Consider the following 27,940-nt stretch of genomic DNA (forward strand, 5'->3'; position numbering starts at 1 on the left):
CCTGCCAGCCCCTTGCTGCCAGTCTGGTTCTTCATTGTGTTTCCCTTTGGAGTAAGCCCCCTTACCGCACCCCACCTCACATGAACTCCAAGCTCTCCCCCAGGAGCAGGGGCCTGAAACAACAATGGGCATGACTTGCAGTGGGGAGGAGAGAGAGCAGACAGGGGCCCTGCTGAAGTGTCCAAGGGGCCCGTGTGGGCAGGGACTGGCCCAGGGGCTCTGTCCTGTCCTGGGTGAGCTGGGGGTAGGGGAGTGAGGACGAGTGACTAACTGCCGTGGCACCAGGGCCACCTGAACTGTGTGTGCAGTGTTGAGCAGCCCCAGTTAATACCCTGGGAGAGCTGGGATCTTAGCACAGTCCTACCACTCCCCCGTCCCTGGTATCCAACCCCCCCCCCCCCGCCCCCCAGCTTCACTTTTGCTCTGGCTCCTGCCCAAGGGGCTGTGTCTCTTTCCCAACCTTGAATCTACCCCAAGGCTTCCCATCTCAAGGGCTTCTGGAGGTGAAGGCCCTGGCAGGCACCTGGTGTCTCTTAGGAGGAGCAGGGCTGTGGTGAGGACAGGCATAGCCTTTGTGGTGCGGGTTCAAGTCCGGGCTCCACCTTGTACTGTCTGTGTATAAAGTCCAGTCACTTAATCTCTCTGAGCCTCAGTTCCTCTTTTGAAAGGCAGGAGCAGGCGCCTGGGTGGCTCAGTCGGTTAAGCATCTGCCTTCGGCTCAGGTCATGATCCCGGGGTCCTGAGGTTGAGCCCTGCATCGGGCTCCCCGCTCAGCAGGGAGTCTGCTTCTCCTTCTCACTCTCCCTCTCTCTCAAGTAAATAAATAAAATCTTAAAAAAAAAAAAAAAAGAAAGAAAGAAAGGCAGGAGCAGAGAGCTCAGGGTGGTCCAAGGGGAGAAGGGTCTGTTGGGTGAAGCTTTGCCTGGTCTCATGGGGGTCTGATGGTAGAGAGCCAGCCGCTCAGAGCAGTGGTCTCTTCCAAAGCTTTGCTGCTCCCCGCTGAGGGTCTGTCCCCCAACCCCAGGCTAGGCGCACCCTCTGCTCACTCTACCTTTTCCAGGGCCCGAGGGTTACCTGGTCCCTCCACAGCCTGGCAGCTCTTCCAGCATTTCAGCTCTGGTTTCTCAGCCAACTGGCAATTTTCCCACTGTGACTCTTGGTTTAAATGCCCAAGAGAGGGCGCCTGGGTGGCTCAGTTGGTTAAGCGACTGCCTTCAGCTCAGGTCATGATCCTGGAGTCCCAGGATCGAGTCCCGCATCGGGCTCCCTGCTCGGCGGGGAGTCTGCTTCTCCCTCTGACCCTCCCCCCTCTCGTGCTCTCTCTCTCTCATTCTCTCTCTCAAATAAAGAAATAAAATCTTTAAAAATAAATAAATAAGTAAATAAATGCCCAAGAGAGGAGTCCAGTGAGCCAGTCATCTTGCTTCGCCAGCCCACAGGCAGGTTACTGGCTACCTCCCGATCAGCCACCCTTGGGCCATGCGTCCACCTCTGGTCTGGCAGTTGTCTGCCTTCTCCACCAGGCATGGAGGTGCAGGCAGGTGATGGTAGGGAGGGGAGTGTGAGGTGATAAGGTACAGAACAGAGCATGGGAAGAACTGTCTCTGGTGTCAGACCAGTCCCCTCTGTCCTGGGCCCCAGCCTGCAGCACGTTCAGGGATGCCTTCGATGGCATCTCCTGCCCCAGGCTTTCTGGATGAGGGAGGAGAGTCCTCTCCACAGACATCCCTCTTCTGCCCACTCTCTCGAGCCAGGGTTGGACGTGGCACAGCCCATCCTGCTACTGGCTGGGAGAGGACCAAGTCACCTACAGCGAGGCCCGGCGCCTATGTACCGACCACGGTTCTCAGCTGGTCACCATCACCAACAGGTACAGGACGGGGCACGTACCCAGACCAGCCCTCATGCCTGTCCTGGCCTAATGTGGCCCCTCCACCAAACGGGGTGGCAATCTGCCACCAAGCACAGGGGGCCCTGAGTCCTTGGAGCCTCGAATGGCTCCAGGGCCTTTTTCTAGTATCGTCCCAAGAAGGATTCCCATTTATTAAGTGGCCCCACTGCGGGGCGGGGCCTGGGCAGGGGCAGGAACAGACAGGGGCCCTGCTGGTGCGGGCTGGATGCCCAAGAGAGGCCTTGGCTGTGTCTGTTTCTACTTTCTTCTCCGCCGGGCACGGAGATGCAGGCAGGACAGCGGGAGCTCTGTTGCTGTGTGTCAGCTGTAGGGTCCCCGTGGGCCCCCACTTACCTCAGCAAGTCGCCGATTGGGTACAACACCCAAGCTCCCGGGGCAGGGCAACTGGCCTGTGGCCCAGGGTAGCGTGGTGGCGGGGGAGGTTGGGCCTCGAGCTCCCTGCCTGACCGGCTTCTCTCCCACAGGTTTGAGCAGGCCTTTGTCAGCAGCCTCATCTACAACTGGGATGGCGAATACTTCTGGACCGCCCTGCAGGACCTGAACAGCACTGGGTCCTTCCGCTGGCTCAGTGGGGATGAGGTCATGTACACCCACTGGAACCGGGACCAGCCTGGTGAGCCCCTCCTCCGCGGCACTCAGTCAGCCCCCTCTTTGACGTTCCTTGGGGAAGCCAGGAGGCCATATGGGGCTGCCCCTGCCGGGACCGAGTCCCAGGGCCTCCCAGTAAACCAATCATTGGTACAGTGTGGTAGAGTAGTTAGGAGCTCAGGGTCTGGGGCCAAACCTCCTGGCACATCTTTAAGCCTCAGTTTCCCATCTGTCAACCGAGGATAACGGTGCTTTCCTCATGGGGCTGACGTGAGGCTGAACTGGATGAACAGACGTGACGTGCTTAGAGTAGCGCGGGCGCTGGCGATCAGGATCGTTGCCATTTCGCGTTCATTGTCTCTTTTAGCCTTTTCAGTGACCTGATGAGGCTGATGATAAAACAGCCTCAGAGAGGCTAAGCCACTTGCCTAAATCTCACAGGAGTAGGCGCAGAGCTAGGACTCTGCCTCCATGCCCTTCAGGTCCCTGCAGAGCTGGCCAAGCTGGTCACCAGTGTGGGGGCCAAGGCCGGGGTGGTGTCCTGTGGGGGACCTGGGGGAGGGCCGGACCACGAGTTCCTCAGGCAGCGGGTCTCCTGCTCTCCCCCGCTCCAGGGTACAGCCGTGGGGGCTGCGTGGCCCTGGCCACGGGCAGCGCCATGGGGCTGTGGGAGGTGAAAAACTGCACCGCATTCCGGGCTCGCTACATCTGCCGGCAGAGCCTGGGCACGCCAGTGACGCCCGAACTGCCTGGGCCGGACCCCACGCCCAGCCTCACCGGCTCCTGTCCCCAGGGCTGGGGGTCGGACCCCAAACTCCGCCACTGCTATAAGGTAGGCAGCCTGCTGGCGTGGGAGGGGGGAAGAGGAACAAGAGCAAAGAAACAGCTCGCTGGGGTCGAGGGCAGCCCCAGTGGGGCCCAGCCACAGTCCGGGCAACTGGGCCCCAGAGACACTGCTTTCCCACAGCAGACTGCAGACAGAGGTAAGTTCTGATGACACTCTTGCCAGTGGAATCTCAGGTCTGGTACATCGTAGGTGCTCACTGAACAGGAGGAATTGAAAAAAACAGACAAACATAGAGATAATCAGTTTCAGAGGTTCCCAAATGTTGGGGCCGGGCTGGCTGCTTTTCAAAATCACCTGGGCAGCTTGATAAAAATAAATTCCAGGCTGCCATTTTGGGGACTGGGATTCACTAGGTTGGGGCAGGGCCCAGTTCTCTGATTTTTAAACTCTGCCGGGTTTGGGAGCCACTAACGTCGTCCAGGGTCTTTTATGACATGAGGAAACTGAGTCCAGGGAAGGGAAGGGACTTGCCCACAGCAAACTGCGGCTCCCCTGGGAGGAGAGCCCAGGTCTTGGGCTGGTTCGGGGGTCTGGGCAGGGGGTGTTCTCTAGGAGCTGGCTCCCCTCCCCTGGGGCTCATTCTCTGATGAGCAGGATTGTCTTAGCTAGCCTGCACCCCTGTCCTGTGAGGCCCCAGCCCTCCTCCCTACTGCTGTCATGGGAGGGCAGGTGGACCAGTAGGGACAGCTTAGACACCTGGACTTTGTTCCTGTAGGTGTTCAGCTCAGAGCGGCTACAGGACAAGAAGACCTGGGTGCAGGCCCAGGGGGCCTGCCAAGAGTTGGGGGCCCAGCTGCTGAGCCTGGCCAGCTATGAGGAGGAACATTTTGTGGCCAACATGCTCAACAAGATCTTCGGGTACTGAGCCTGGGGCAGTGGCCTGCATGCACCTGTGTGGGCTCTTGATTTTGCTGGGCACAGGGCAGGGGGCAAGGTGAAGGCGCCCCCAGGGAGGCCTGTCTGAGGGCTCAGAATGACCTGCTGTGTATCCGCAGCGAATGTCAGGACCATCCTGTCCTCCCTCAGGGAGCCCTGGTCTCCCCGGTTGCTCACCGGTGTCAGGGAACCAGCAGTGCCCCCCTCAGACTCACGGCCTTTTACAAAAGTAACTGCCCTCCCCATGCCTCCTCCATGGCAAAATCTGATCCAAGTTGAGCGCCCCTCGCCCCCAACACCATTCCCATAACAGCCCACTCTCCTCAATAAACAGCCTTTCCTGAGAGACAGGAGGAGAAAAGCTACAAAAATGAGCATCTGCCCCTGAGGGTCCCTCCAGGACCCCATGTCTGTCCTGTGGGCCTCCTATGACCCCCAGCACCTATAATCCCTTAGCATTGGAAAAATCCGAGTGGATCCAGGCTTCCCAAGATCTTAATTCCCAGGGACGTGTCTTTCCAGCAAACATCAAGATTACATTATTTGACTAGTAATTGTAGCTCTCATCGATGGCCTCTCACCATGTCTCGGGTACTGCACTAAACACTGAATCCTCATTGGGTCTCTTCTTCAGCCCTAGGAAGTAGACATTATCATGGACCGATGTGGGCTGATAGAGAGGTTGGGTTATTTGCCCGCGGTCAGGGAGCCGCTCCACAGGCGAACCAGTGCTGGAATCTGCTGCTATCTGATTCCAGAGCCCCACCCAGGTCTATGCTCCATCTCCATCGACTTACTAAACTCCCTGAAGTGAAAACCAAGTCTTGCTGGCAGGGCAAACCCCACCCACAGGGAAGCCAGGGAAGGGAGCCAGGCCACCCACCCCCAGTGAGCTGGGCGCCTGGTCCAGCTAGGTCAGTTCTCTCTGGGGAGAGAACTTTTTAAAGGTGGCCCCAACAGTGTATTGCCGGTGAGTGTGAAGCCCAGATGGAGGGGCCCCAGGCCCTTGGGACTGCCCAGGTCACCCGCACCTGCTCCTCTCATCCCCATCTCTTCTGTCCCCACCCCCGCGTTGTGCTGAAGTGAATCAGAGCCCGAGATCCACGAGCAGAACTGGTTCTGGATCGGCCTGAACCGTCGAAACCCGGGAGCGGGGCAGAGCTGGCGCTGGAGCGACGGCCTTGGGGTGAGCCGGCCTAGAGGGGGCGGGTCAGGAGGTGGGCGGGGCCCGGGTGGGCGCGGCTTGGGGTGGGCGTGGTCCTTCGGGGGCGGGACAGAGCCTGGCGGTGGGCGAGGTTTAGCCGAGTTAATAGGGTCTTTGGCCAGAGCCCGCAGGTTAAGAAAAGGGGGGCGGGGTGTCCAGCCCGGGTTGGGGGTTCGCAGCTCAGGCCCGGCCTTTTGTACATCTGTTCTGGGGACGCGGAGGCCTGCGCCTCGTGCCTGACAACCTTCTCCCACTCCGACCTCCAGTTCTCTTACCACAATTTCGACCGGAGCCGGCACGACGACGACGACATCCGGGGCTGTGCAGTACTTGACCTGGCCTCGCTGCAGTGGGTGGCCATGCAGTGCGAGACGCAGCTGGACTGGATCTGCAAGATCCCTCGAGGTTGGGTGGGATGGTGCTGGGAAACGGGGAAGGGGCCGAAGGGCGGCGGGGCCGGGAATCCAGGGGAGGGTCTCCTTCCCTGCAGCGTCTCTGTCCCTGTTGTCCCCGTAGGCAGAGACGTGCGGGAACCCGACGTCAGCCCACAAGGTAAGCCCCCCCCCCCCCCCCGGGCCTCCCGGCTCTCAGTGGCGTTCGGGAGAGGGTGAGGGGCGTCACCTCCAGGGCAGGGCCTGGCCGGGATGGAACGAAAGAAGTTAGGGGTTTGAGCTGAGAGAAGGGGAACCGGGGCGCCTGGAACCCTGTCGGCCTCGTCTCCAAGCAGGGGCAAGCTTGGGCCTGGAGCGGTGTCTGCCCGAGGGGCCTAGGGGTTCGCAACCCGCCTCTGCCTGCCCTTGGACCTGCCTGGGCCTTGGCCGCAGGGCGAGCAGGCGACCCCTGCCTGTCCGCGGCTCCCACGCTCACACTGCCCCCGCAGGCCGGCTGGAGTGGCTGCGTTTCCAGGACGCCGAGTACAAGTTCTTCGAGCACCACTCCACGTGGGCTCAGGCACAGCGCATCTGCACGTGGTTCCAGGCCCAGCTGGCCTCCGTGCACAGCCAGGCGGAGCTGGACTTCCTGGGTCACAACCTGCAGAAGGTGAGCACCCCAGTGACCATGGGCCAGCGGGCAGGGGAGGGTAGGCCTGGCGAGAGGAGAGGCCCTGCCAACCCTTATCTGCCTGACCGGTTTCCCCAGTTGTCCCCGGGCCAAGAGCAGCACTGGTGGATTGGCCTGCACACTGCAGAGAGTGATGGGCGTTTCAGGTAGGAGCCTTCCAGGGTCAGCAGGTGCGGGAGGGAGCGGGTGCCTGGATGGCCAGCCATGACCCCAGATAGGAGCTAGGGAGGCCGCCCACAGAGACTGATAGACCTGGATTTGAATCCAGCTCCGTTCCTCCCTGGCTGTGTGGCCTTGATCAATGACTTAACCTTTGTGGGCCTTGATTTTCTCATCGAAAAATGAGCATAATGAGGCCTGTCTGGTAGGATTGCTCTGAGGATTAGAAAAAAGGTATGTGAAGTCCTTAGCACAGCATCCAGTACATAACTGGGCACCAAATAATGGCAGCTCCTATTATGCCGAGGCCACTCATGAATAAGGCCCCCTCAGGACATGGGCAAGGACATATGATGTCCTCCAGAGGGGCCTCTTTGTGTTCAGTACCCACCTGCCATTCATGAGGGGGCTCGAGGCAGGAGGGACCAGGAGCACATGCATATCTGAGCACACTGTTGCCCTTGGACCTCTGCTCTGGGATTCTTGGACTTTTCTAGTTAGAGAATGAGTGCCCAGGGAGGGCTGGACCTTACCTGGACGCACCACGTCTTTGGGTCCCCAGTGACCCGGAGCTCAGTAGCCTTACTCTCAGCCTGTAGCCACTGAGCCCCTGGACTCAGGCCCTGCCCTGTCCCGCATCTCGGTGGCCTTCATTGCTGTATACAACGGAGATTGGGCCTGGGGCGAGTCATCTCTGTTCCATGTTGTTGCAGGTGGACAGATGGTTCCATCATAAACTTCATCTCCTGGGCACCCGGTAAACCTCGGCCCATTGGCAAGGATAAGAAATGTGTATACATGACCGCCAGCCGAGGTGAGGGCGAGGGCAGGGCACAGAGGGTGCAGAAGCTGGGGAGAGGGTTGACGTTGGGGCAGTGCGGTGAGCTTGGGCAGGCCCATCAGTCTCTTCTCATTCTCTTTTTTCCCACAACCCAAGAGGGGCTAGACCCAGAGAGGGGGCCTGTCCCCATGATCCAGCAGCCACAGAGGACTGGAGTTCGGAGCTGGACACGGGCACCTGATCCCCATGTCCTCTTCTTAGGGCATGAGGCAAGGGTGCTGCCGGCCCTGCCCTGTGCTAGAGTGACTGCCCTACTCTTTCTGCAGAGGACTGGGGGGACCAGAGGTGCCTGATGGCCTTGCCCTACATCTGCAAGCGCAGCAACAGCACTGGAGAGCCCCAGCCCCCGGACCTGCCACCCACAGCCCTGGGGGGCTGCCCCTCTGGTTGGAACCAGTTCCTCAACAAGGTAGGAGGTGGGGAGGGGCCACCCAGTAGAGTCAGGGGAGAGGATGTGAATGTAGGAAGGCCGAGCTTCAGGAGTCCTGGCCTTTTGGCAACATCAAAGTCATGGCCTCTTGCCTACTTGGCCCCAGTGCCAGGGCTAGACTCCTGGGAAAGTAATTTTGTATAGTGCCCTTGCTAATCTACCAGGGAAGGAGGGTGTCCACATAGTTTGGTGAGTTTTCTAGATTAGTCGCCACACATTTTGATAATGAACTCCTATTAGTAAAACACAAGATTGAACATACAAAATATGTGTGTCTACATTATATATGTGTGTGTAAATAAATATATATTTACTTCTGTACTAATCGACTAATGTTATATATAGTAAACTGTGCACAAGAACAAAAGAATATAAAGCATGAGATAAAGATTGAAAAAGTATTTTTTAAAAGATTTTATTTATTTAAGAGAGAGAGCGAGCATGAGCAGGGGGGAAGGGCAGAGGGAGAGGGAGAAGCAGACTCCCCTCCTGAGCAGGAAGCCCAACATGGGGCTTGATCCCAGGACCCTGAGATCATGACCTGAGCCGAAGGCAGACGCTTAACTGACTGAGCCACCCAGGCGTCCCTGAAAAAGAGTATTTTTAAGTTTAAGAAACTTTTCGTTATTAGTGGTATGAGAAAAGTACTCAAAAATGATCAATTATAATAATTATCATCTTTAAATAATTTAAATAAGAGCAAGGTGATTGCATATATTTCACTCTTTTTAAAAAATTTTGGTCTGACACTTTGTGATTTGGGACTTCACAGGTCTTGTCTGAAGTTCGAATTACTTTAAAACATGGGTTTAATGGTTATTGTAGATGAAAAAGTTGCCTCACAAAGACAAAATATCAAAATGGAAAAGGTCGGCCTTTGTGGGCTGGGCTTTCTTCATTTTTCAGTCCTTCTACCAATGAAACAAAGGTTTTAGTGTAAAAATCGGCTAGTACATTTCTGCATTCTAAACCAATCTGCCTCACAAACTAAGCAGAAGACCTGATTTAAGACGCTTTAAGAACAAGTATTTGGAAGATTTTTTGAAACCGTTAGGAAATTCTTTTCCCAAGGGTTTTGAGCATGCAGATGGGAAAGTTGGTGGCAGTAACATTAATCAGAAGGAAGACGTTTCTAGACATGTCTGCAGAATGTTTCTTCTAGAGGGTGAGCTTCTTTCCCAAAGTAGTTACTTTTGCACTCCTGGGCTGATTGATCAGACCTGATTAGATCGTCATTGTTTTTATCCGGTGGCTGACAAGAGCTTGTCCCAGGAAGAGAGGAGCACTATTTTCTTGTTAATGCTGGCATCACGAGTCTGAGCCCCGATCCGTGCTTTCTTTGCGATAAAACCACTGAGCCGGATTGTGAGGATTAGATTAGTTAACACTAGCTCATATAATCCGTAAATCTTTGTCCTGCGTTGGAGGGTAGCCAGCCCCTTAGTGTCATGGAGCTCTTACTGTCTTCAGAATATTCAAGTGAATATTGTATCTTTTCAACCTTAAAAAAAAAAAAAAGTAACACGTCTATTATTACAACTTGGGAAAAAACAGAAAGAAAGAAAATACAACTCACTCATCCTTATTTCCAGAAATAACCCCTATTAACATTTGTTACTCTGCTTCCTGCCTTTTTGCACCTAATTGAGATCATACTACATAACACGATTTTGTATCCAGCTTTTCTTTCTCAGTGTTCTATTTTGAGCATTTTTCTCATGTCATCACATTTTTCCAAAAATTTATTCTCGTGGCTTCTTCCACCAGATATAAAACAGAATATATGGTATATATGTACTTGGTCTCCTTCTTGATGTGTCAGCATCATTGTAAAGATACCAGTTACTCCCCTGTCAGAAGCCTTTGAAGTATGCGAGGCTGTCTGTCCCTTCACTACCTGGCCCCAGACACCTTGCTTTACTAGGTCTCTGCCCTCTTTTACAGCCCTGTAGCATTTGGATGTAGGGAGAGAGAGTGAAGGCCCACCTCTCCCCCTAGCTTTAAGCTCCTGGAGGGCAGGGCCCCTGGCCCTGGACATACCACCTAATACACTTGCACATGGTAGGGAGGCCCTGACTGTTTGCTGGACTGAGCTGATACTTCTTCTCTTTCGCTGCTGATATGATGTGACCTTGCTGGTTCTAATTTTATGACTAATTTTACTAGTTATTTAAAGGAGGCCTCAGAGTAGCTCTGAACTACTTCTGTGAAATGAAATGCAAGGGCTTTGTGATAAACCTCTCCCAAACTCTTGCATTATTTCTGGGTTTACAGTTTTCTACCCCAAATCTGACATCAGAAAGCTAATGCTAGAACTCATCCCCATAGTAAGAGCATCCCCTTGTGTAAGCACTTACTCTCGTGTCATGCACTGTTCTCTTTAACTCTTAACATGACCCCAAAAGACAGATATTTTTATTCCCACCCATTTTACAGAAAGGTTAAGTCAGATCTGGAACCTGACCTGCACCTGCTCCCTGGCCCTCTTTGTGACTCCAAAGCTTCCTTCCTTTCTTTCTTCCCCATCGCACTCAGGAGGGAAATCACTGGAAATCATTCATTTTCAAATAGTCTTCACTTGAGAGATTTCCCACCCAGCTGCTGCCTAACAAAGATCATTCAGACATGAAGATAAGAGTGTTGTATGGATGAACATTAAGTTCACAGGACAAGTAACAGATTTCAGGCAACACTTGGGAAGGCGTTTAGCTGAAATCGAGATAGACCTTGTCCCCGCGCATGGCCCAGGGGCTCTCGTCATAGGTAGTAGATCGTTTGGTGGCCTAAGGACGTCCTGCCACTTACCGACTCCCCCTGAGCGTCGGCAGGTGGACGTGAATGTGCTGTGCCAGGCTGAGAGGCTCGAGGAGCCCCGGATGTCCTGGTCCTGTTCTGTTGTCTTCACGGCCCTCGAAGCCTCCCCAGGGCCTGCCGCTGAGGGCTACACAGCAGTTTCTGGGTTTGTGGGACAGGGCGGTGGAGCTGGACATCACGCCTTCCCCTCCGCCCCAGTGTTTTCGAATCCAGGGCCAGGACCCCCAGGACCGTGTGAAGTGGTCAGAGGCACAGTTCTCCTGTGAGCAGCAAGAGGCCCAACTGGTCACCATTGCAAACCCTTTAGAGCAAGGTAGGGCCAGCGCATGGGAAGGCCCCAGTATCCTCTGACACAGCCCCTCTCCCCCCCCAAAAATGGCTAGAGCAGAGCGGGGAAGGGGCTGTCCTGTTGCTCATAACCCTCTCTTCTGGGGGGACTGTAGCATTCATCACGGCCGGCCTGCCCAATGTGACCTTTGACCTTTGGATTGGCCTCCATGCCTCTCAGAAGGACTTCCAGTGGGTGGAGCAGGAACCTCTGCTGTATACCAACTGGGCCCCTGGGGAGCCCTCTGGCCCTAGCCCTGCTCCTGGCAGCAACATACCGGTGAGGAGGCCCCTCGCTCTGCTCCCCGCCCCGGAACCCGCGGCCCTCGCCTTCACTCCCAGGGTCTCCCCTCTTCCAGCCTCTTTGCTCAGAGGGCAGCCCTCTGGGGGCAGTGGCACAGGGCAGAGCTGCCGGGGCTCCTCTGAGCGGCTCCCTCCCCCCAGACCAGCTGTGCAGTGGTCCTGCACAGCCCCTCCGCTCACTTCACTGGCCGCTGGGACGATCGGAGCTGCACGGAGGAGACACACGGCTTCATCTGCCAGAAGGGCACAGGTAGGCGTCAGCCATGAACTTGGGAACATCTGCACGGGCCCGATGCTGTGGGTCTTGCTGCGAGGAATGACGAAACACGGTCCCTGACCTCAGGGGGTCCCTTGGGTCACCCCCAGAGTCCACTATCTGCTTGGGAAGAAGACCGGGTGCCAATCAGAGGGAAAGGCAGTGAGGATCGAGGGATCTCAGGAGGGAGATTTGGGGGTCTGGGGGGCTGACCAGGGGCAGCCAGACACCGGGCATGCCTGGTGTCAGGGAACCTGAAGTTGTGCGTCTGAGGCCCCCGTGGCTCCGTGCCTGTTCTACAGGGGTTCCTGGGGTGGGAGTAGGTCAAGGCCGCTTCCTCTGTGGCTCGGCAAGAATGTTACTAGTAACAGAGGCAAACACTGTCCATTTGTGCCAGGCGCTGGGCCCACTGGAGACCTAGTCTCTGCCCAATGTCTGGTGATTCCCCCAGCTTCATGCCTGGGAATGGGGTGAGCGGGGCAGAGCCCGGCCTGAGCCCTGCCCCCTTCCCTGTAGACCCTTCCCTGAGCCCATCCCCAGCAGCGTCGCCCCCTGCCCCCGGCACTGAGCTCTCCTACCTCAACGGCACCTTCCGGCTGCTGCAGAAGCCTCTTCGCTGGCAGGACGCCCTCCTGCTGTGTGAGAGCCGCAACACCAGCCTGGCCCGCGTGCCGGACCCCTACACCCAGGCCTTCCTTACGCAGGCCGCCCGAGGGCTGCGCACCCCACTCTGGATCGGGCTGGCCAGTGAGGAGGTGGGCCGGGACCGCTCCCCCGATTGCCGACCCCCCCCCCCGGTCTCCTCCTGACTCCTTGCCTTACCTTACCTGCCTCTGTCCCCCCCCCCCACTACCGCCTGCCCCCTTCCTCCCACCCTGACGGCCCCCTCGTGCCCAGGGCTCCCGGCGCTACTCCTGGGTCTCGGAGGAGCCGCTGAGCTACATGAGCTGGCAGGACGGGGAGCCCCAGCAGCCAGGGGGCTGCGCCTACGTGGACGTGGACGGGGCCTGGCGCACTGCCAGCTGCGACACCAAGTTGCAGGGGGCTGTCTGCGGCGCGAACAGCGGTGAGTGGGGTCGAGGGGTGGGCAGGGTGTAGGCTGTCCCGGGGAGCACTCTGGGCCACTTCCTCAATCCTGCACCCCTCCCCTCCCCACAGGGCCCCCTCCTCCCCGAAGAATAAGCTACCACGGCAGCTGTCCCCAAGGGCTGGCCGACTCGGCGTGGATCCCCTTCCGGGAGCACTGCTACTCCTTCCACATGGAGCTGCTGCTGGGCCACAAGGAGGCGCTGCAGCGCTGCCAGAGAGGTGGGCCAGTGCAGGCCAGAGCCCCCACGGGGTCATTTCAGGCGGTGACCCCTGTCGTGGGCGCTTAGAGGCTCCCGGAACGCAGTCCCCGTGCTGCACCCCACCCACAGGCAGCTGTCACACGGAAGCGCCCCATCAGTTTCCAATTCACAGAGCCCACGTGTGGCATCACACGTCAGTAACCCCGGACCTACGGGCACCCACACACAGATGTGCACTCCGCACCACCCTCCACTCAGGCTGGGGCCTCTCTCGGGGGGGGGGTCCTCTGCTACCCCAGGGGGACCACTGTCATCCTGATGTGGGCCTCCCTTGTGTCCAGCGGGTGGGGCGGTCCTGTCCATTCTGGACGAGATGGAGAACGTGTTTGTCTGGGAGCACCTGCAGAGCTCTGAGGGCCAGAGTCGGGGTGCCTGGCTGGGCATGAACTTCAACCCCAAAGGTGGGTACCCCTTGTGTGGCATCGGGAAGGAGGGTGAAGCCTCAGGGGTTTGGGGGGGACGCCTTCCACCAGGGCTTGGTGGGGGTGGGGACTTGCGGGAGGTGAGAATCCGTTGGAGAACAGGCCTGCTCTCTCCCACCGGCACCTGCTCCTCCTCCTCTCCTCTCCCGCACGCCCCCTCGATGTCTGCGTTCCCGTAGGAGGCACCCTGGTCTGGCAGGACAACACAGCTGTGAACTACTCCAACTGGGGATCCCCTGGCCTGGGCCCCAGCATGCTGAGCCACAACAGCTGTTACTGGATCCAGAGCAGCAGCGGGCTTTGGCGCCCCGGCGCCTGCACCAACATTACCATGGGTGTCGTCTGCAAGCTCCCGCGAGGTGAGCGCCGGGCGGACACGCCGCTCGGCCTCCTGCCGCCCCCGCGCAGCCGGTGCTGGGCCTGGGCCAGGGGCTGGCGTCTCATTCTGCCCTGACCCAGCGGATGGGAGGGCACGAAGAGACAGGCCCTGGGGCCGCCGGGACCCTCCCCTGGGATAAACGGGTCTGTAGGAGGGACCGGCCCTTCCTACAAATTTCCAAACTAGACAGCAAACCCGTCATTTTGTAGCGGTTAAGGGCATGGACAGGGTAAACCACTTACCAACTCTGTGACCTTGGGCAAGTTCCTTAAAGTCGATGGCCTCAGTTTCTTCATTTGCAAAATGAGGGTAATAATGTACCTATGAGATCAAATGGGCTAATCAAGCGGCTGGCACTCAGGAAGTGCTCTCTGCTTGCTTATTATTACTATCACGTCTTCCGTTATTAACGGGTCCCCCCCTCTTCCTTGCAGCTGAGGAGAGCAGCTTCTCGCCATCAGGTGAGTCCCAGGCAGGGCTGAGATGAGTCCTCTCCCGCCTTGGCGTTGGCCCAGCATGCCGGGCAGCGGGGGGGCCGTGGGGGGGGCAGCGAGGGCGGCAGCAGGGGTGCAGGCGGGGGGCGGCGGGGGGCAGCGGGGGTGCAGTGGGGGAGTAGCTGGGGGGCAGCCGGGGGTGGGCGGGGGTGCAGCCAGGGGGCGGGTGGAGGTGCAGCCAGGGGGCAGCGGGGGGCAGCGGGGGGCAGCGGGGGAGTAGCTGGGGGGCAGCCGGGGGCAGGTGGGGGCGGGTGGGGGTGCAGCCAGGGGGCAGCGGGGTGCAACCGGGGGGCGGGCGGGGGTGCAGCCAGGGGGCAGCGGGGTGCAACCGGGGGGCGGGCGGGGGGCAGCAGGGGGTGGGGGGCGCACCGGGGGGGCACAGCCTCCCCACTGAATGTTGGGCTTGCTGCAGCAGCGCTCCCCGAGAACCCGGCTGCCCTTGTGGTGGTGCTGATGGCGGTGTTGCTGCTCGGGGCCCTGCTGACCGCAGCCTTGATTCTCTACCGGCGGCGACAGAGCGCCGAGCGTGGGACCTTCGAGGGCGCCCGCTACAGCCGCAGCGCCTCGGGCCCCGGCGAGGCCACCGAGAAGAACATTCTGGTGTCTGACATGGAAATGAATGAGCAGCAGGAGTAGAGCCAAGGGCGGTGGGCAGGGTGGGCACAGGAGGAATGGGGAGGCCGGGCCCTGGGTCAGCCGGGCCCCCCACCAGCTGCCAGTCCAGGTGGCCTATGGAGGGGTGCCTTTGGGAGCCACTGTTGGGAGCTGGGGCTGATCAGGGCCTGGCTGGTGGGGTCCCTCCTCCCATGAGGGCTGGGCTGAGACCTGGCTGAGTGCAGAGTGGTGTTTCCCTTTGGGGGGGGGCTAAGGTCTTGTCACCTGGGCCTGTGTCCCCACAGTGACCAGAAGCAGGACGGGAGCCTCTTTCTGCCCCTTTCTCCCCAGGCCCCCCTGCCCAGGCCTGCTGACCCATGCCCCAGGACCCCCTCCTCATTGCAGAGCCCGAGGACCCTCCCCTGAGCCCTCAGCCAGCCTCTGTTCCTTCTGTCCTTCCTGGCAGCCTTGGCTCTGAGACCCTCTCCCCCTTCCGTCCCCCTGCTTCTCATGCAGCCCTTCCTTCTGAGCCAGGGCCCCAGGGTTTGGGGAGCCTGTGGCTCACGGTGGGTGTCAGCTGAGGCGGCCAAGCATCTGTCATTCCTGTGCCGGCTGCGGTGGCCCATGGGGCATGGAGGAGGGGCCTGGCTTGGGCCTGAGAACTAGGGCCCCACTGGGGTGTCAGCTGGGCTGGAAACAGGACTGGGAGAGACACCCTGACCCCCAGGGGGTAACCGGGCTAAGGTGTCATCTCCTGCTGGTTGGGGGAGGGCTCTGTCCCTAAAGAGTCCCCTGTGGGGACCAAAGTAAGTTCCCTAACGTTTCTAGCTCCTGCCTCTGGTTGGAAGAGAGAGGGGAGGGGGTTGCCAGAGTCCTGGGGGGCCCAGAAGCAGGAGACCGCCCTCTAGTGGGGCCCCGAGGAACAGTGCCCGAGCTCCTGGAGGGGCCCAGTCCCAGGGCGCTGACTCAGTGCCTTTCCAAGAGGCCGGGACCCCCGCCCAGGCTGGGGCGACGGCCAGTCCCTGTGCCATGGGGCGCGGGACAATGTGAACACAGACTCAAAGACATGGTCCTTTTCTGTAGTTCTTAATTTTTTTTAATGTGCCATTATTGTGGAAAAAAAAGAAAAGCAAACAAATAAAACACCTTTAAGAGGCTTGAGAGAGAAGGGTTTCGGCTTTGTTCTGTTGTCAGCCTTGTTCCTCACACCGCCTCAGAGATAAATGTCGTGTGTGGAGCTCGAGTCGTGTGTTCCTTCTGCAGTCCTCCATTTTGCTTCTATCTCTGGGCCCTGCAGAGACGCTCTGCACTCTGGTCTCTTCTTCTGGGCCCTTGCCTTTCTGGGCCTGCTCCCCATGTTCGCTGTGACTGGGGATGAGTGCGTGGGTGACAGCTGTGTGCGCTTGGGCAGCTTAGCTCACCTTTCACCATGTGCGAGATGAGGGGACGCACTTCCTGGGGTTGCTTTAAGGCTATTTGAGGATTAAATGAGATCATCTGTGCCAAGCAGTGGGCCCAGAGGCTCCGCGCTCATGCAGTAAGTGCTACTGTTATTTGGGGGCTGTGGTTCCCAGGGGAGCGTTCGAGGTGCCCCGGTCAGCCCTGGGCGGGGGCGGTGGGGAGGGGAGTTGCCGTCCTACCTGCCTCTGAGCTGTGAGCAAGCGTGGATTTGTCCTTGCGGAGTTTGGGCTCAGGGCAGGGCCTCTCGGGACGTCCCTCCCAGCAGTATTCACTCAGGACCTCGGAGCTGGAGACCGAGCAGCCAGCAAAGAGAAGGTTCTGCTAGGAAGTGACGGACAACTCTGCCAGTCCTGCGAGGTGCTGTGGGGAAGGCCGAAACGGGCCGCGGGGAGGGGCTGTTAGTTTGGGCTGGGAGGTGGGGCAGGGTCTCGGCAGGGGAAGTGAGATGAACCTGAAGAAGGGAGGGAGTGATTGATGCAAACATCTCGGCAGGTGGCGGCAGGGGGGCGCGTGGTGGGGGGCCCCCACCGTGGTGGTCCCTGTGCTGCTGAGGCCCAGCAAGGCCAGGCTGGCTGGACGGTGGGGAAGGGGAGTGAGGACAAGCCGGATTGCCCCAGTGCCCCAGGCCGTGAAGGCCGTGGTGGAGAGTATGGATGTTGATCAAGTCTAGTAGGAAGTCCTAATCCAGCTGTCCCCTGAGGACGGTGGTGTGGACCTCGGCAATGGTCACATTCTGGACGCACACGTGTGTTGCACACGTGCTTTACCTCATTCGTGATTTTTTTTTTTAAAGATTTATTTATTTATTTATTTGACAGAGAGAGACACAGCTAGAGAGGGAACACAAGCAGGGGGAGTGGGAGAGGGAGAAGCAGGCTTCCCGCGGAGCAGGGAGCCCGATGCGGGGCTTGATCCCAGGACCCTGGGATCATGACCTGAGCCGAAGGCAGATGCTCAACGACTGAGCCACCCAGGCACCCACCTCATTTGTGATTTTTTTAAAACAAGTTTCTATTGTTCTGAATAGGTAATACCACCAACGTGGTTCAAGGCCTAAACCTAAACGGTACGAAAAGATACACATCGAGAAGTCCAGGCCTTTTGGCCTGGACAGCAGGGTAAATGGGGTGCCCGTTTTTGAGCCAGGGAGCCCCGGGGGGTGGGGGGGGGCTGGTGAATCCATGACTGAGGCGGAGCCGGAGGTCCTTCTCACGATCTCTCCCCCCTGCAGCCCCAGCAGCGGATTTCCTGACGGGCAGCAGCAGGGCCCTGTGGACGGATCTGGTCACTTTGGGAGGGAGCCCCAATCCCATGGAGGGGGGGTTCCTTAATGATTAACCCACTTCACCCTGAAGTGATTTGCTCTCCAAATTGGGACACGGCTCCCTTTGTGAGTTAAGTGCGCTGCCATTGTCTGCAGCTCAAAAGACAGCTCCACCAGGCCGCAGGGAGCCCCCTGGGGCACAGGCCCTCTGGGAAGCGCGTCGCTGACCCTTGCCCTAGGAGAGAAGCGAAGCTGGGGGTGAAGGCAGGGGCACGGGATCCCTGGGGGTGGGGGGAGCAGCCGAGGAAGCCGAGGACGCAGATGCCTAGTGCTGCCTGGGGGTAGTGATGGTGAGTGTCCAGAGGTTTAAATCATTCCAGAAATACCTGTCCTGGCTCTCCTTCCCATCCCTCACGTGGCTGTCGTCCCCACCAGAGCCCCGCTCCCCACCCAAAAGCATTTCAGACAGCTTCACAGGCACCTGGGGGGCCCCCATAAAACCTTGTTCTGAGCCTTTCTGCTTGGGAGCTGCCCAGAGGAGGGTAAGGGGATGCTCTGGCAGCTCTCTGTCGGGGCAGGAGGAAGGCTCTGGGCCAGGGTGGGTGGGGGGGCTTGGGGGGGTTGCCATTTGCCTCTGATTCCGGGATAGTGCTGGTTCTAGTGGGGTACACAGCCTCCTGCCCTTCTGCTCGTTTCAGTTCGGTAAACATTAAGCACTCCTCTGCGACCATCCTTGCTGGGGGTAAGATGCCCTGAGACCCAGCCCGGTGGGCTTTGGCAGAGGGCATGGTATGCCCGGCACCAAGGCCAACCTTCACTTGCAGGGCTAAGCTGGCTCAGCTCTGGCCCCCAGGATGCTCAGTGACAGCTCACTAGAGCCATGAATGAACGGGAGAACAGTGTCAGGCCTGCTCACCACCTCTCCTTGTCAAGGCAGAGATGGCCTCCTCCCAGGTGTCCTGGCAGAGCCGGCCTGGCCCAGTGGGCAACACTGTGAGGCGGCAGGGGTGAGGAGCCAGCCAGCCACACCACATGGCTTTCCTGGAACAGGGCCGGCTGAGCCCTGCCAAGCTGCCTTGAGCACCAGCGCTTGAGCGTGTTACAGGCACAAGGTAGAGCATTGTGTCTGGAGGGCGGACCCGGAGAAAGGGGGGCAGGCGGAGGAAAGGAGAAAAGGAGAGGAAATAGGGAGGGGCCTAGAGGGGGGACAAGGAGATGAAAGTGCCCAGACGTTCAGGCCTTTATCTTAGGGGCCAGGGCTGCCAAGAGGCCCCAGGAAAGGGCTGACTTGGATCCTGACTCCCACCAGGGTCGGCACCACTTGAGCTGTAGATTGCAGTCCCTCCTTGTCCAGAAAAGCAGGCAGGCTGCCAGCCCTCGAGGGAGGAGAGGAGCTAAGCGTGAGCAGGCGTCCCCCACCCCTTGAAATGGATTTGTCGCTGGCGCTCCATGCAAAAAAATGACTATCTTCTGATATAGCAGCAGATGGCATGAGTTTGGTTTTAGCTGTTTCCAGGAAATCCTGCTCTGCTAAGGCTTTCTGATCCAGTCAATGTTCTCCCCTTTCTTCCCCGGCACCTCTAAGTTCTGTGGCGTGTCCTGGGACCTGGTCCTTGGTCATTGAACGTCCCTGCTGGTTCATGCAGAGATGCCCTTCTTTTGCCCTTTTGTGTCTCCTCCCCAAGCCCTCCCCGCCAGGGGCTCTGGTGACCACCCATTCCCAACTTCTGGAGTTGGTTAAGGATGTTACCCTCTCTCTCAGGCAGGCCAGGAGCGTGGCCTTGGCCACCAGACTGACTTCACCTTGTAAACTTGGGCACATCACATAACTTGCTTGAGGTTAGGTTTGTGATGGTTAATTTTATGGGTCCATTTGGATGCCCAGATAAGCTGGAAAAGCGTTATTTCTGGGTGCATCCGTGAGGGTGTTTCCAGAAGAGATTAGCATTTGAATGGGTAGCCTGAGTAAAGAGTATCTCCCTCCCCAGGGTGGGTGGGCATTCCCCAATCTGTTGAGGGCCTGAGTACAACAAAAAGGCAGAGGAAGGGTGAATTTTTCTCTCTGCTGGATTGGGGACATCCATCTTCTCCTGCCCTGGAGAATCAGCTCTCCTGGTTCTTGGGCCTTCAGACTTGGGCTGGGACTCAGAGTGTTGGCTCCCTGCTTCTCAGGCCTGTAGGTTTGAACTGGAACGACATCACAGGCTTACCCGGGACTTTAGCTCACAGATGGCAGGTGGTGGGGCTTCTCAGCCTCCATAACTGCGTGAGCCAATCCTTCATAATAAATCTCTTTCTACATATTTATAAATATATCCTACCGGTTCTGTTTCTCTGGAGAACCCTAATTCCGGTTTCCTCTCATGTAACACGGAGTTAATATGTGCCTCACAAGCTTATTGTGGGTCCCTAGGCCCAGCTTATAGAAAGTGCTTTATAAGTGGCATCTGTGGGTTCATATTACCTTGATTTGACTTTTTCTATATATGATCTGTTGCCCCAATAAGACTATACTCCTCGGGGGTAGGCGTCATGCATTTGTCATGTGTCCTCACAACCTGGCATATGATGATGGTTGATACATGTTTGAGGGTCACGATGAAGCCAAAGACTTTTTAAAAAATACTCATGTTCCATCCACTGGGTCTCAACCTCTAATAGACTCTGGCAGTATTTACTCAGTTAGAAAGGGGCAAGGTAGTCCTCTTCCCCAGGGTCTTTTAATAAATGCGACTTGATTCTTTGGGCACCTCGGGCCATGAGAAGCCCCATCAGTGGGCCCCTGGGCCATCGTAATGTAGAATTAATGGTGTGGGTAGACATCAGTTCTGTGGTGTCTCTCTTTCCACCCCCAGATCTCTGAGGAGGCACTCCTGGTTTCCTGGGTCAACTGTTGAAATCGTTTTCAACAACCCAAATTGGCTGACGGGAACCTGGGTGGGTCTCAGGATAGCTACCTCAAACACTGTCACATTTTATAGCAGACTTGGCTTGTCAGAACATTTCTAGGGCCACCTCGGATTCCATCAAGCTGTCTATACAACTTAGTTTTAAATATGCATTGTTCCTTCTTAGACATTTCTCAGTGTTGGCTCCTGGACAAATCTTTCATCTTCAGTCAACCTTAGAATCCGGTTGAAAAATAAAGGCCCATTTTCGCATAGAATGATTAGGGCTTGGGGCTGCATTTGTGAATGGAAGAATTTAAGATTTTAGGGGGGGTTTCGTTGTTGTTGTTGTTGTTTTTTACATCAGGGAGATATTTTCGACTGGAATGGCTCTCGTAGGTTCTGTTAACATTCAAGAGCATCCTTTTGCTTTGCTCTTGGATCTTGGAGCTAGGCTGTCTGGCTAGATCCACCAGTTTGCAGGAATGGAGTCACTTTAAATGTGGAGCATGTCAGGGATGGACAAGATTTTGAGGGACTTCAATCAAGTCCAGACTTCCTAAAACCCTGTTGGCAACACTGTTCATCTCGGGCGAAATCCTCTTTGCAGCAAAATCTGCAATGTCCCCTCCTGGTCTTGAAGGTGGGAGGGAGAAGCCCCTCTTTCTCTTCATTATCCCTTTCTGTCCCTCCTCTCTCTCATTCTCTGTCCCTTCCTCCATTTTTAAAGAAAATTTATTGAGGCACAGCCTACAGTTACACCATAGAGCTCACCCACTGTGAGGGCACAGTTCAGTGAGCTTCAGTAAATTTATCTGGTCGGAGAAGCTTCCCCACGATCCAGTGGTACAGCAGTGTAATCAGCCAGATCCTCCTGAGCCCATTCGCAGGCAGTCTCTTCTCCTAGTCCCAACCCTGCAACCACTGATCTGTCTCTATAGTTTTGCCTTTTCTAGAAATTGCGTGTAAATCGAATCATACACTATGTTGATCTTGGTGTCTGGCTTCCTTCACTCAGCATCATGTTTTTGCATCTATCAGTACTTCATTCCCTCCATCCTTATTTTTTGACTTATCTTTGCCTCTCTCTCATACGCACACAAACACTCAGTTTTCTCACTAACCTTCCCGGACCTTTTTTTTTTTTTTTAAAGTAGGTCCAGGCCCAGCACGGAGCCCAATGCAGGGCTTGAACTCACGACCCTGAAATCAAGACCTGGGCTGAGATCAAGAGTCAGGACGCTTCACCGACTGAGCCACCCAGGCACCCCTGACCTTTTTTTTTTTTTTTTCTACCCTCACATCTTGATCTGGTCTTTGGGCCCTAGGGTGTAAATAGGAGAGTAGTGTGGAGACTAAAAAAAAAAAGCACAAAAGGAAGCTGGGTGAATAAAGTCATTTTATTGAAGATGCGGCCTGATTCCACTCAGGGTGGAGGGAGGCCTGAACAGGCGCCCCGTGCAAGGGGTCAGGGGCTGCCGGGCGCCTGGGGCTTCTGGCCATGGGGGGGGGGGGGGCAGCAGGGCCACCAGCGGGGACTCAATGAGCCCTGGCTGCCTGGCTTGTGCCGTCAGGAACTGCGCGGGTCCCTGCTGCTGTCCCTAATGCTCAGGCCAGACCCCAAGGAGGGAGGGGCACACGGTGAAAATGGTAACTGTAAACACTGTGGTTTCAGTTTCAGTAAAGAGGAGGCAGGACGGAGGCACGTGGGGACATAGAAAAAGCGGCTGTGGGGAGATGTCTTCGCAGAGCTCCGGGGGCCAGCTGCCTTGCTAGACGACGGGGCTGTTGCTGTCATTTCCATCCCCCAGCTCAGAACCTGGAAGGCAAGGAGGTGTCTCAGGCTGGAGGGCCATGGTGGACGGTGAGCTCCGCCGATGAGGGCGTGCCCCCTCCTGCCCCCACTCCAGCCCTGGGCGTGCGCGCATGCACACACACACACACACACACACACGCACGCACGCCACAGTGCCTAGAACAGTGTGAATAACAGAGGCTGCTCTCTCTGGAATCCTGGAATGCCCCTCCGAGCTTCCAGCCAGGCCAGGACAGAGGGGCCATAAGCCCCTCAACAAAAGCTCCTAGGTCCACATCCTCACCCGACCTGGGGCAGCAAAGGTTTGCAGGCGGAATCCTTGGAGGAGCCCTGCCTCCTCTCAGGGTAATGCCCCCACATGCTTGCCCCTTTCCTTAACCTGGCACGGAAATCGGGGGGAGGGGGTTTGCCTAGGTCTTTAAGAAATCTTTCAGACATCAAACGACTGGAGGTAGAGGGCCATGTGATGGGAGGAAGAGGAGCAAAGAGGCAGTTGGAAGGCAGTGGGGTCCAAGTGGAGGAGGTGGAGTCTGGGGGGGGTGGTTTTTATTCTTGGGGGAGACTCTTGTTTTCAATATACTTCTCCCACTGGCTTGAGTGAGTGCTCCCGGACTGTCTGGAAACCACTGAAGGGCAAAGAGCAGGAGCAATTGACATGCTCCCATCGTACCAGGACCCTCTCAGCCTCTACCTCAGCTACAGGGAGGCCCCAGGCCCACGAGCTGCCTCTGGGCCCTCGCCTATCCTGTTCTGTCCCCCAAAACTAGTTTCCTTGACCTGTGTGTATGGGGGTGAGGTGGTCCGGCCCAGCCTTTGGCCTGACGACCCTCAAGCCTGTTCCTGTCCACACCCGTGTGGATGGCCACAGGAGGTACTGTTCCCCTCCCAGGCCTTGGACTTGGCTGTGCCAGCTGGGGAGCGGCTGTGACGGGGGAGGGGGCTGGGTCATAGAGCCATGGGGCAAGTTGTCAGACTTGGGCACACCCGCGCAGGAGCTCGCCCTAGCTGCTTCCACCTCAGGGCTTCCCGTGGCATGTGTGGGCTCCAGATGCCGGGGAGGGGGAGCCCCAGTGAGAACGTTGGCAGGGGCACCACGGAGCCACAAAGAGGCTGGCGTCTCCTTGTGCCACTTGGTGGGCCCTGATGTTTCGTCTTTTTCCTCCCTTTTCACCTGAGCTGAGCTAGGGCAGCAGGTCACAGCTGTGCCTCGGCTCTGGCAACAACCCATCTTAACGAAGGGCTGCCAACCAGGTGAGTCATGCCAGGCTGCTGGGGACCAGAGAAGAGTGTGGCCAGGGGGAGGCCGGGAGGCGTGGGCATCTGGCTGCCCCGGCTTTTTCTCGATCACGGCCCTGGCGGGAAGCCAGGCCAGAGCTGCCCCTGACCAACGTGCCAGGACTGTCCCTCTGCGCCGGGCCCCCCACCCCCCCTCGGCGGCCTCCACCCGTGTCCAGGATGGTGCAGGGCTGGCGGCAGGTAGAGTAGGGCCTAGACCTACAGTTCCAGGGGAGATCTGGCCGCCCCCACTTTGGGGCGGATCCTCCAGCCAGTCCCCGCTTCCTGAGGAGGGACGCTAAGTGACGATCAGCGGGACCATCTGCCTCCGAGCGACGCAGGCACTCACGGGGACGGTCCTCGCGCCTCCTCCGCGGAGACTCGTTTTGAAGCAGCGCCCCAGGGATGCTCTTCTCCTGCCCCCCCGAGACGGCAGTCTTGCCTGCGGCCGGGGCCCGGACGCCCCCCGGGGGAAAGGCTGGGTCCCCGGCACCGCAGGGCGATAGCGGCCCGCGCTGGGCACTAGGGGTCGCCCCTGCCCATGCGAACCGCCGGGCGCGCGGGCCGCAGGTTTCCCGGGACCGGGAAGAGCCGCCGGCGCCACCGGGGCGGGGGGCGGGGAGGGGGCGCCGCCGAGAGCCTGCCCCGAGCCGCGGGGGCCCCCCAGCTGCTCCCCGAGGTCGGCTCGCGGCCGCGCCCTTTCGGCGCAGGGGCTGCCGCGGGAGGCCGCCACTGGGACCTGCGAGCGAGGCGCAGAGGCGCTTTTCCCCGAGACACAAAGGTCTTTTCTAGATCTCCCCGCTCCCTTCCCGCTCGCTCCCTTCCCGGCTGCCGGAGGGGGAGCAGCAGCCCCGGGTGCGCCCAGGCGACAGGGCCTGGCGGCGGGGGCCCCGAGGGGCCCCGGGACCGTCACCCGGCGGGATGGACCCCGTGGTCGCGCCCAGGGCTGGCACTCCGGGCTCCTTTTGTGCACCGAGGGAAGCGTCCCCTCCCCGCGTCTCTGAGAACGGTCAGCCCGGGTTCTCAGCACTGCGTGCCCTGAATAATCAACTGGCTTCTCGAGGGTCGTCATCTGGGCCCCACCCTGTGGAGCTTTGAGCCGGTGCAGCTTCTCCGGGCGGGCCTGTTGGGGGTTCCGCCGGGATGACCAGGGGCCCCCCCAGGGTCTGAATTCGAATCTCCAGGAGGGGCCTCGGAATCTGCACTTTCGGTAAATTTCCCAGGTGATTCTGATGGCAAAGCCAGTGTGGGGATCACTCTTCACTTTAAACCTGCCTTAGGGCAGGCAGTTGTAAGATTTCTCCCCTGAAGAACTTCTGGAATTGGAATTGTCACACCCACCTCAGTCCACTGTGATGTTTATTCTCCCTGCTGAGGGAGAAGCTCCTCCTGAGTCTGCTTGCAAGCCCTCCTGCTTTAATTAAGCACATTTTCTTCAGTTGGGTTTTCTATGGGATAACGAGCTTGTTGGAAGACAGCTGTCCTGCCCTCCTTTGGGGGACCTTTCTCAGGAGACCTGTTTTCCTTGCTCAACCTGTGAATCCTGCGGCCCCACCTGACCTGGCGGCGTGGTGAGACGATCCATTGCAGCCACTGGCTCCTGAATGAATGGGGTCCCTTCCTGTAGGGGCTAACCAGCACCCTTCCAGGGTTTAGAAGATAACCCAAGAGGCTCCCCAAATACTGGATGCTGGAAAAATCCCAGCAAAGGAAAAGGGGAAATAAACCTGCAGCAAGTCATCCTGTGCCCGCCTGACGATACCATCTTCCCTTTAGTTGGCCCTTGTCCTTGCTTTCAGGATGAATTAAAATCCTTATCTGCTCTGCATCTAGTGGACTTGGGACTCAACTCCCTGACGGCTGCCGCTAGACTTTCCCAAGCTTTGTGAGGTTATTTATGCCTCTGGCTGGTGGTCATTACTTCCTTCCACAGTATGAAGTTCCATCCAGTCACAGAAAAACAGTAAATTAGCAAATACCCTCAAAATGGCAGGACTGACCCCCAAACCTACTTTCATTTTCTTCCGGTCTGGATTGTGGGTAATTTCTTGACAACTATGAGAAAGATGACAAAGAAAAATGAATTGTTTTTCCAAAGCAATTGTGAACAGATGTATAATTCCCCGCTCTTGGGAATGTTCTGGGAATCCCTCACATCACCTTAAAGGGGCAGAGGTGCCGAGGGCAGTGTTGATATTCAGCACCTGCAGGGGCTTAGCCTCGTGCTAAAGGCAGGGCAGAGAGAAGCCAGGTCACCTTCGTTGGCGGTTCAGGGCTTCTAAATTTGGCCATGGGAGCAGACTTGCTTCCTTTCGGCAATTGATGTGAACAGCAGAAGCCCATTCTGAGGGTTCGAGAATCACATTTACAAGCCGTGGGGGTGAAGGCCGTGCTAATTGGCCACTTGCCTCACCCCTGGCTTTTAAACAATCAGTTGTGTTCTCTGCCTGGCAGGAAGCTGCAGGCCCATCAAGGCTCTGGGCTCCGTCTTTGTTGTGACTTTATGGCATTTTATGCCACAATGAGAAACACTGTGTACTCCGTGGGAGCCCATTGTGCCAGGCTGCAAGGATGTGGGCTCCTGTGCAGAGGGCTGGTGCTCTGCCCCCCGAGAGGGAGAAGAGGGGCTTTGTGACAGGCTGGAAGGCAAAACAAGGGGTGCTGGACACTGTTACTGGGGCAACTGCTGGCCAGTGTGGGGGCAGCTGTGGCTCCTGGGTCCCCGTCACCCGCAGGCCGGGTGGGGAGGGCAGGAGAAGGATGGACTTTCTTCTAAGTCAATTCTACATCAGGACTGTGCCAACCGCGACCCCCAACCCCTCCAGGCTGCTAAGCTGGCCTCATCCCGCCTCCAGACTCGAGACTCCAGACTCCGTGCCAGGTGACCGCCTCTGTATGTAAGCCAGCTCTCAGTCCTCGAGGAAACGCCATCTGGGTGAGTAGGGAAGTTTTCCCAAATGAGGGCCAAGCCTGGGCCTCCAATATTTTGGGTAGATTTGGTTCTTTGAGGCAAGAGTTTTGGGGTTTGTAGAAACGGTGTGAATGGAAGGGCCCAGAGAAAGTCTCACCCACAGATGGGCCAGTGGAGTTTCAGAGCTCCTTCAGGACCCTGCCTGTCCCCCCAGCCAGCCACTGCCCGCCCCCCCGCCCCGTGACCCTCCCCTGAGTGTTATACAGGTGGAAGTTTCCCGACAGATGAAATGTTACTCCAGCATACCTGGGGCAGGAGAGCAAGGCAGTGCTCGCTCCGGAAGGTCACGGGCACTGTCATGATCCCTGGGAGGCCTGGGGTCCCACTGCCCTTTGCCTTTTAGCTCACGGACAGAGATTCTTTCTAGCGTTTTACCTAGTTTACTGAAGTCGGCCCTTAAGAGGTACAGGGGAGCTGCCATGGGCAGGCAGGGAGAGGAATTCGGGGAACAGGTACATTTCATTGGGGAAACAGCATGGTGTAGAAGGCCCGGCTTTGCCTTCAGGGCACTCACCACCTCACTAAGGAGACAAATTGTTTGTTTATGGGATCACTGGACACCCCTGGAAGTCCCAGCCAGGGAAGATCTTGTGTTGTCAATACACAGCCTCTGGAAATTCACTGGGTCCACTGGTTCTCTTGACCAAGGGCTACTTTCCAGTTATTTCCTGTCTTTATAAATATGTGAGTCTCATCTTCCACCTTGATCAGAAGTTCCTCAAAGAATGGGACAACATGGCATCATGTCCGGTAGCCACTTTCCCCGATCCCCATCTCAGCACCTGGTACAGGCCAGGGCATGAATGAATGAGTGAATGAATGATCATCACCATGGGCAAACATTCATCACTGGGTGTCCTAATGAGACACAACCAAGGAGCCCAACGTGAATGGGTTCTCCAGTTCTGATAGGTAAAGGAGAGAGAAGGGGTTCATCCCCCCCCCAACATGGTGCCTCTTTTTTGCTAAATGTTACCCTCAGATTCTGAGTGTCTTCTCCAAGAAGATACTGAGACTCAAATCCAGAAGACTGTGAATTTGACAAAAGCCATTTGGGTCCCTCTTCACTGGCTATTTGTACTGGTCATTGCTTGGTGGTTTTAGTGGGTGAGGTCTATTTCAGGGTTTCTTAAATTAAATGTAAGCTTTAGGAGTGCTGCCCTGTCCTTCCTGCTTCCTCCCACCTTGGTTCCCAGATTGCTCCTGGTGTCACTGACTCCTTCTCTAGGATAGTTTTACCAGAAACTTCTTTAGACTCCATGCGTCAGGGCCTCGGTTCTCACCCATTGGGCTGTGCTGTTTGCTGTTTGCTGTTTGCTGTGCAGTGCTGTGTGTCCCGGAGGCTAGCATTGCTTACATTAGCTTGCTGACGTCATGGCCATCTGTAACCTATATCAAACCCTGGGTG

The 27,940-nt window shown here is 57.3% G+C and overlaps 2 protein-coding genes across 4 annotated transcripts in view; one reads left to right on the forward strand and one right to left on the reverse strand.

Annotated features, from left to right (window-relative positions):
* MRC2 (mannose receptor C-type 2) overlaps window positions 1-16,025 on the forward strand; it is a 56,618-nt gene extending 40,593 nt beyond the window's left edge. For 2 of the 3 annotated variants that reach the window (XM_064583059.1, XM_045888697.3), the window contains exons 10-30: window positions 1,755-1,870; window positions 2,377-2,525; window positions 3,115-3,332; window positions 4,063-4,205; window positions 5,307-5,409; window positions 5,694-5,832; window positions 5,944-5,979; window positions 6,308-6,468; window positions 6,568-6,635; window positions 7,362-7,462; window positions 7,756-7,898; window positions 10,932-11,046; window positions 11,177-11,340; window positions 11,505-11,613; window positions 12,136-12,374; window positions 12,517-12,685; window positions 12,778-12,927; window positions 13,250-13,369; window positions 13,570-13,749; window positions 14,204-14,230; window positions 14,676-16,025. In XM_064583059.1, coding sequence (XP_064439129.1) covers window positions 1,755-1,870; window positions 2,377-2,525; window positions 3,115-3,332; window positions 4,063-4,205; window positions 5,307-5,409; window positions 5,694-5,832; window positions 5,944-5,979; window positions 6,308-6,468; window positions 6,568-6,635; window positions 7,362-7,462; window positions 7,756-7,898; window positions 10,932-11,046; window positions 11,177-11,340; window positions 11,505-11,613; window positions 12,136-12,374; window positions 12,517-12,685; window positions 12,778-12,927; window positions 13,250-13,369; window positions 13,570-13,749; window positions 14,204-14,230; window positions 14,676-14,899 — 2,874 coding nt within the window. In that variant the 3' untranslated portion in view covers window positions 14,900-16,025. The remainder of the gene's footprint in view (window positions 1-1,754; window positions 1,871-2,376; window positions 2,526-3,114; window positions 3,333-4,062; window positions 4,206-5,306; window positions 5,410-5,693; window positions 5,833-5,943; window positions 5,980-6,307; window positions 6,469-6,567; window positions 6,636-7,361; window positions 7,463-7,755; window positions 7,899-10,931; window positions 11,047-11,176; window positions 11,341-11,504; window positions 11,614-12,135; window positions 12,375-12,516; window positions 12,686-12,777; window positions 12,928-13,249; window positions 13,370-13,569; window positions 13,750-14,203; window positions 14,231-14,675) is intronic. The other variant, XM_054510759.2, reaches the window with a different exon arrangement.
* Window positions 16,026-22,242: 6,217 nt separating this feature from the next.
* MARCHF10 (membrane associated ring-CH-type finger 10) overlaps window positions 22,243-27,940 on the reverse strand; it is an 85,365-nt gene continuing 79,667 nt past the window's right edge. The window contains exons 12-13 of the mRNA XM_054511160.2: window positions 23,911-24,300; window positions 22,243-22,289 (exon numbers count right to left, since the gene is read on the reverse strand). Coding sequence (XP_054367135.2) covers window positions 22,243-22,289; window positions 23,911-24,300 — 437 coding nt within the window. The remainder of the gene's footprint in view (window positions 22,290-23,910; window positions 24,301-27,940) is intronic.

Source organism: Mirounga angustirostris, unplaced genomic scaffold (assembly GCF_029215605.1).
Source record: "Mirounga angustirostris isolate CCGP_5_RB_7025 unplaced genomic scaffold, mMirAng1.0.hap1 SCAF_17, whole genome shotgun sequence".
Taxonomy (NCBI): domain Eukaryota; kingdom Metazoa; phylum Chordata; class Mammalia; order Carnivora; family Phocidae; genus Mirounga; species Mirounga angustirostris.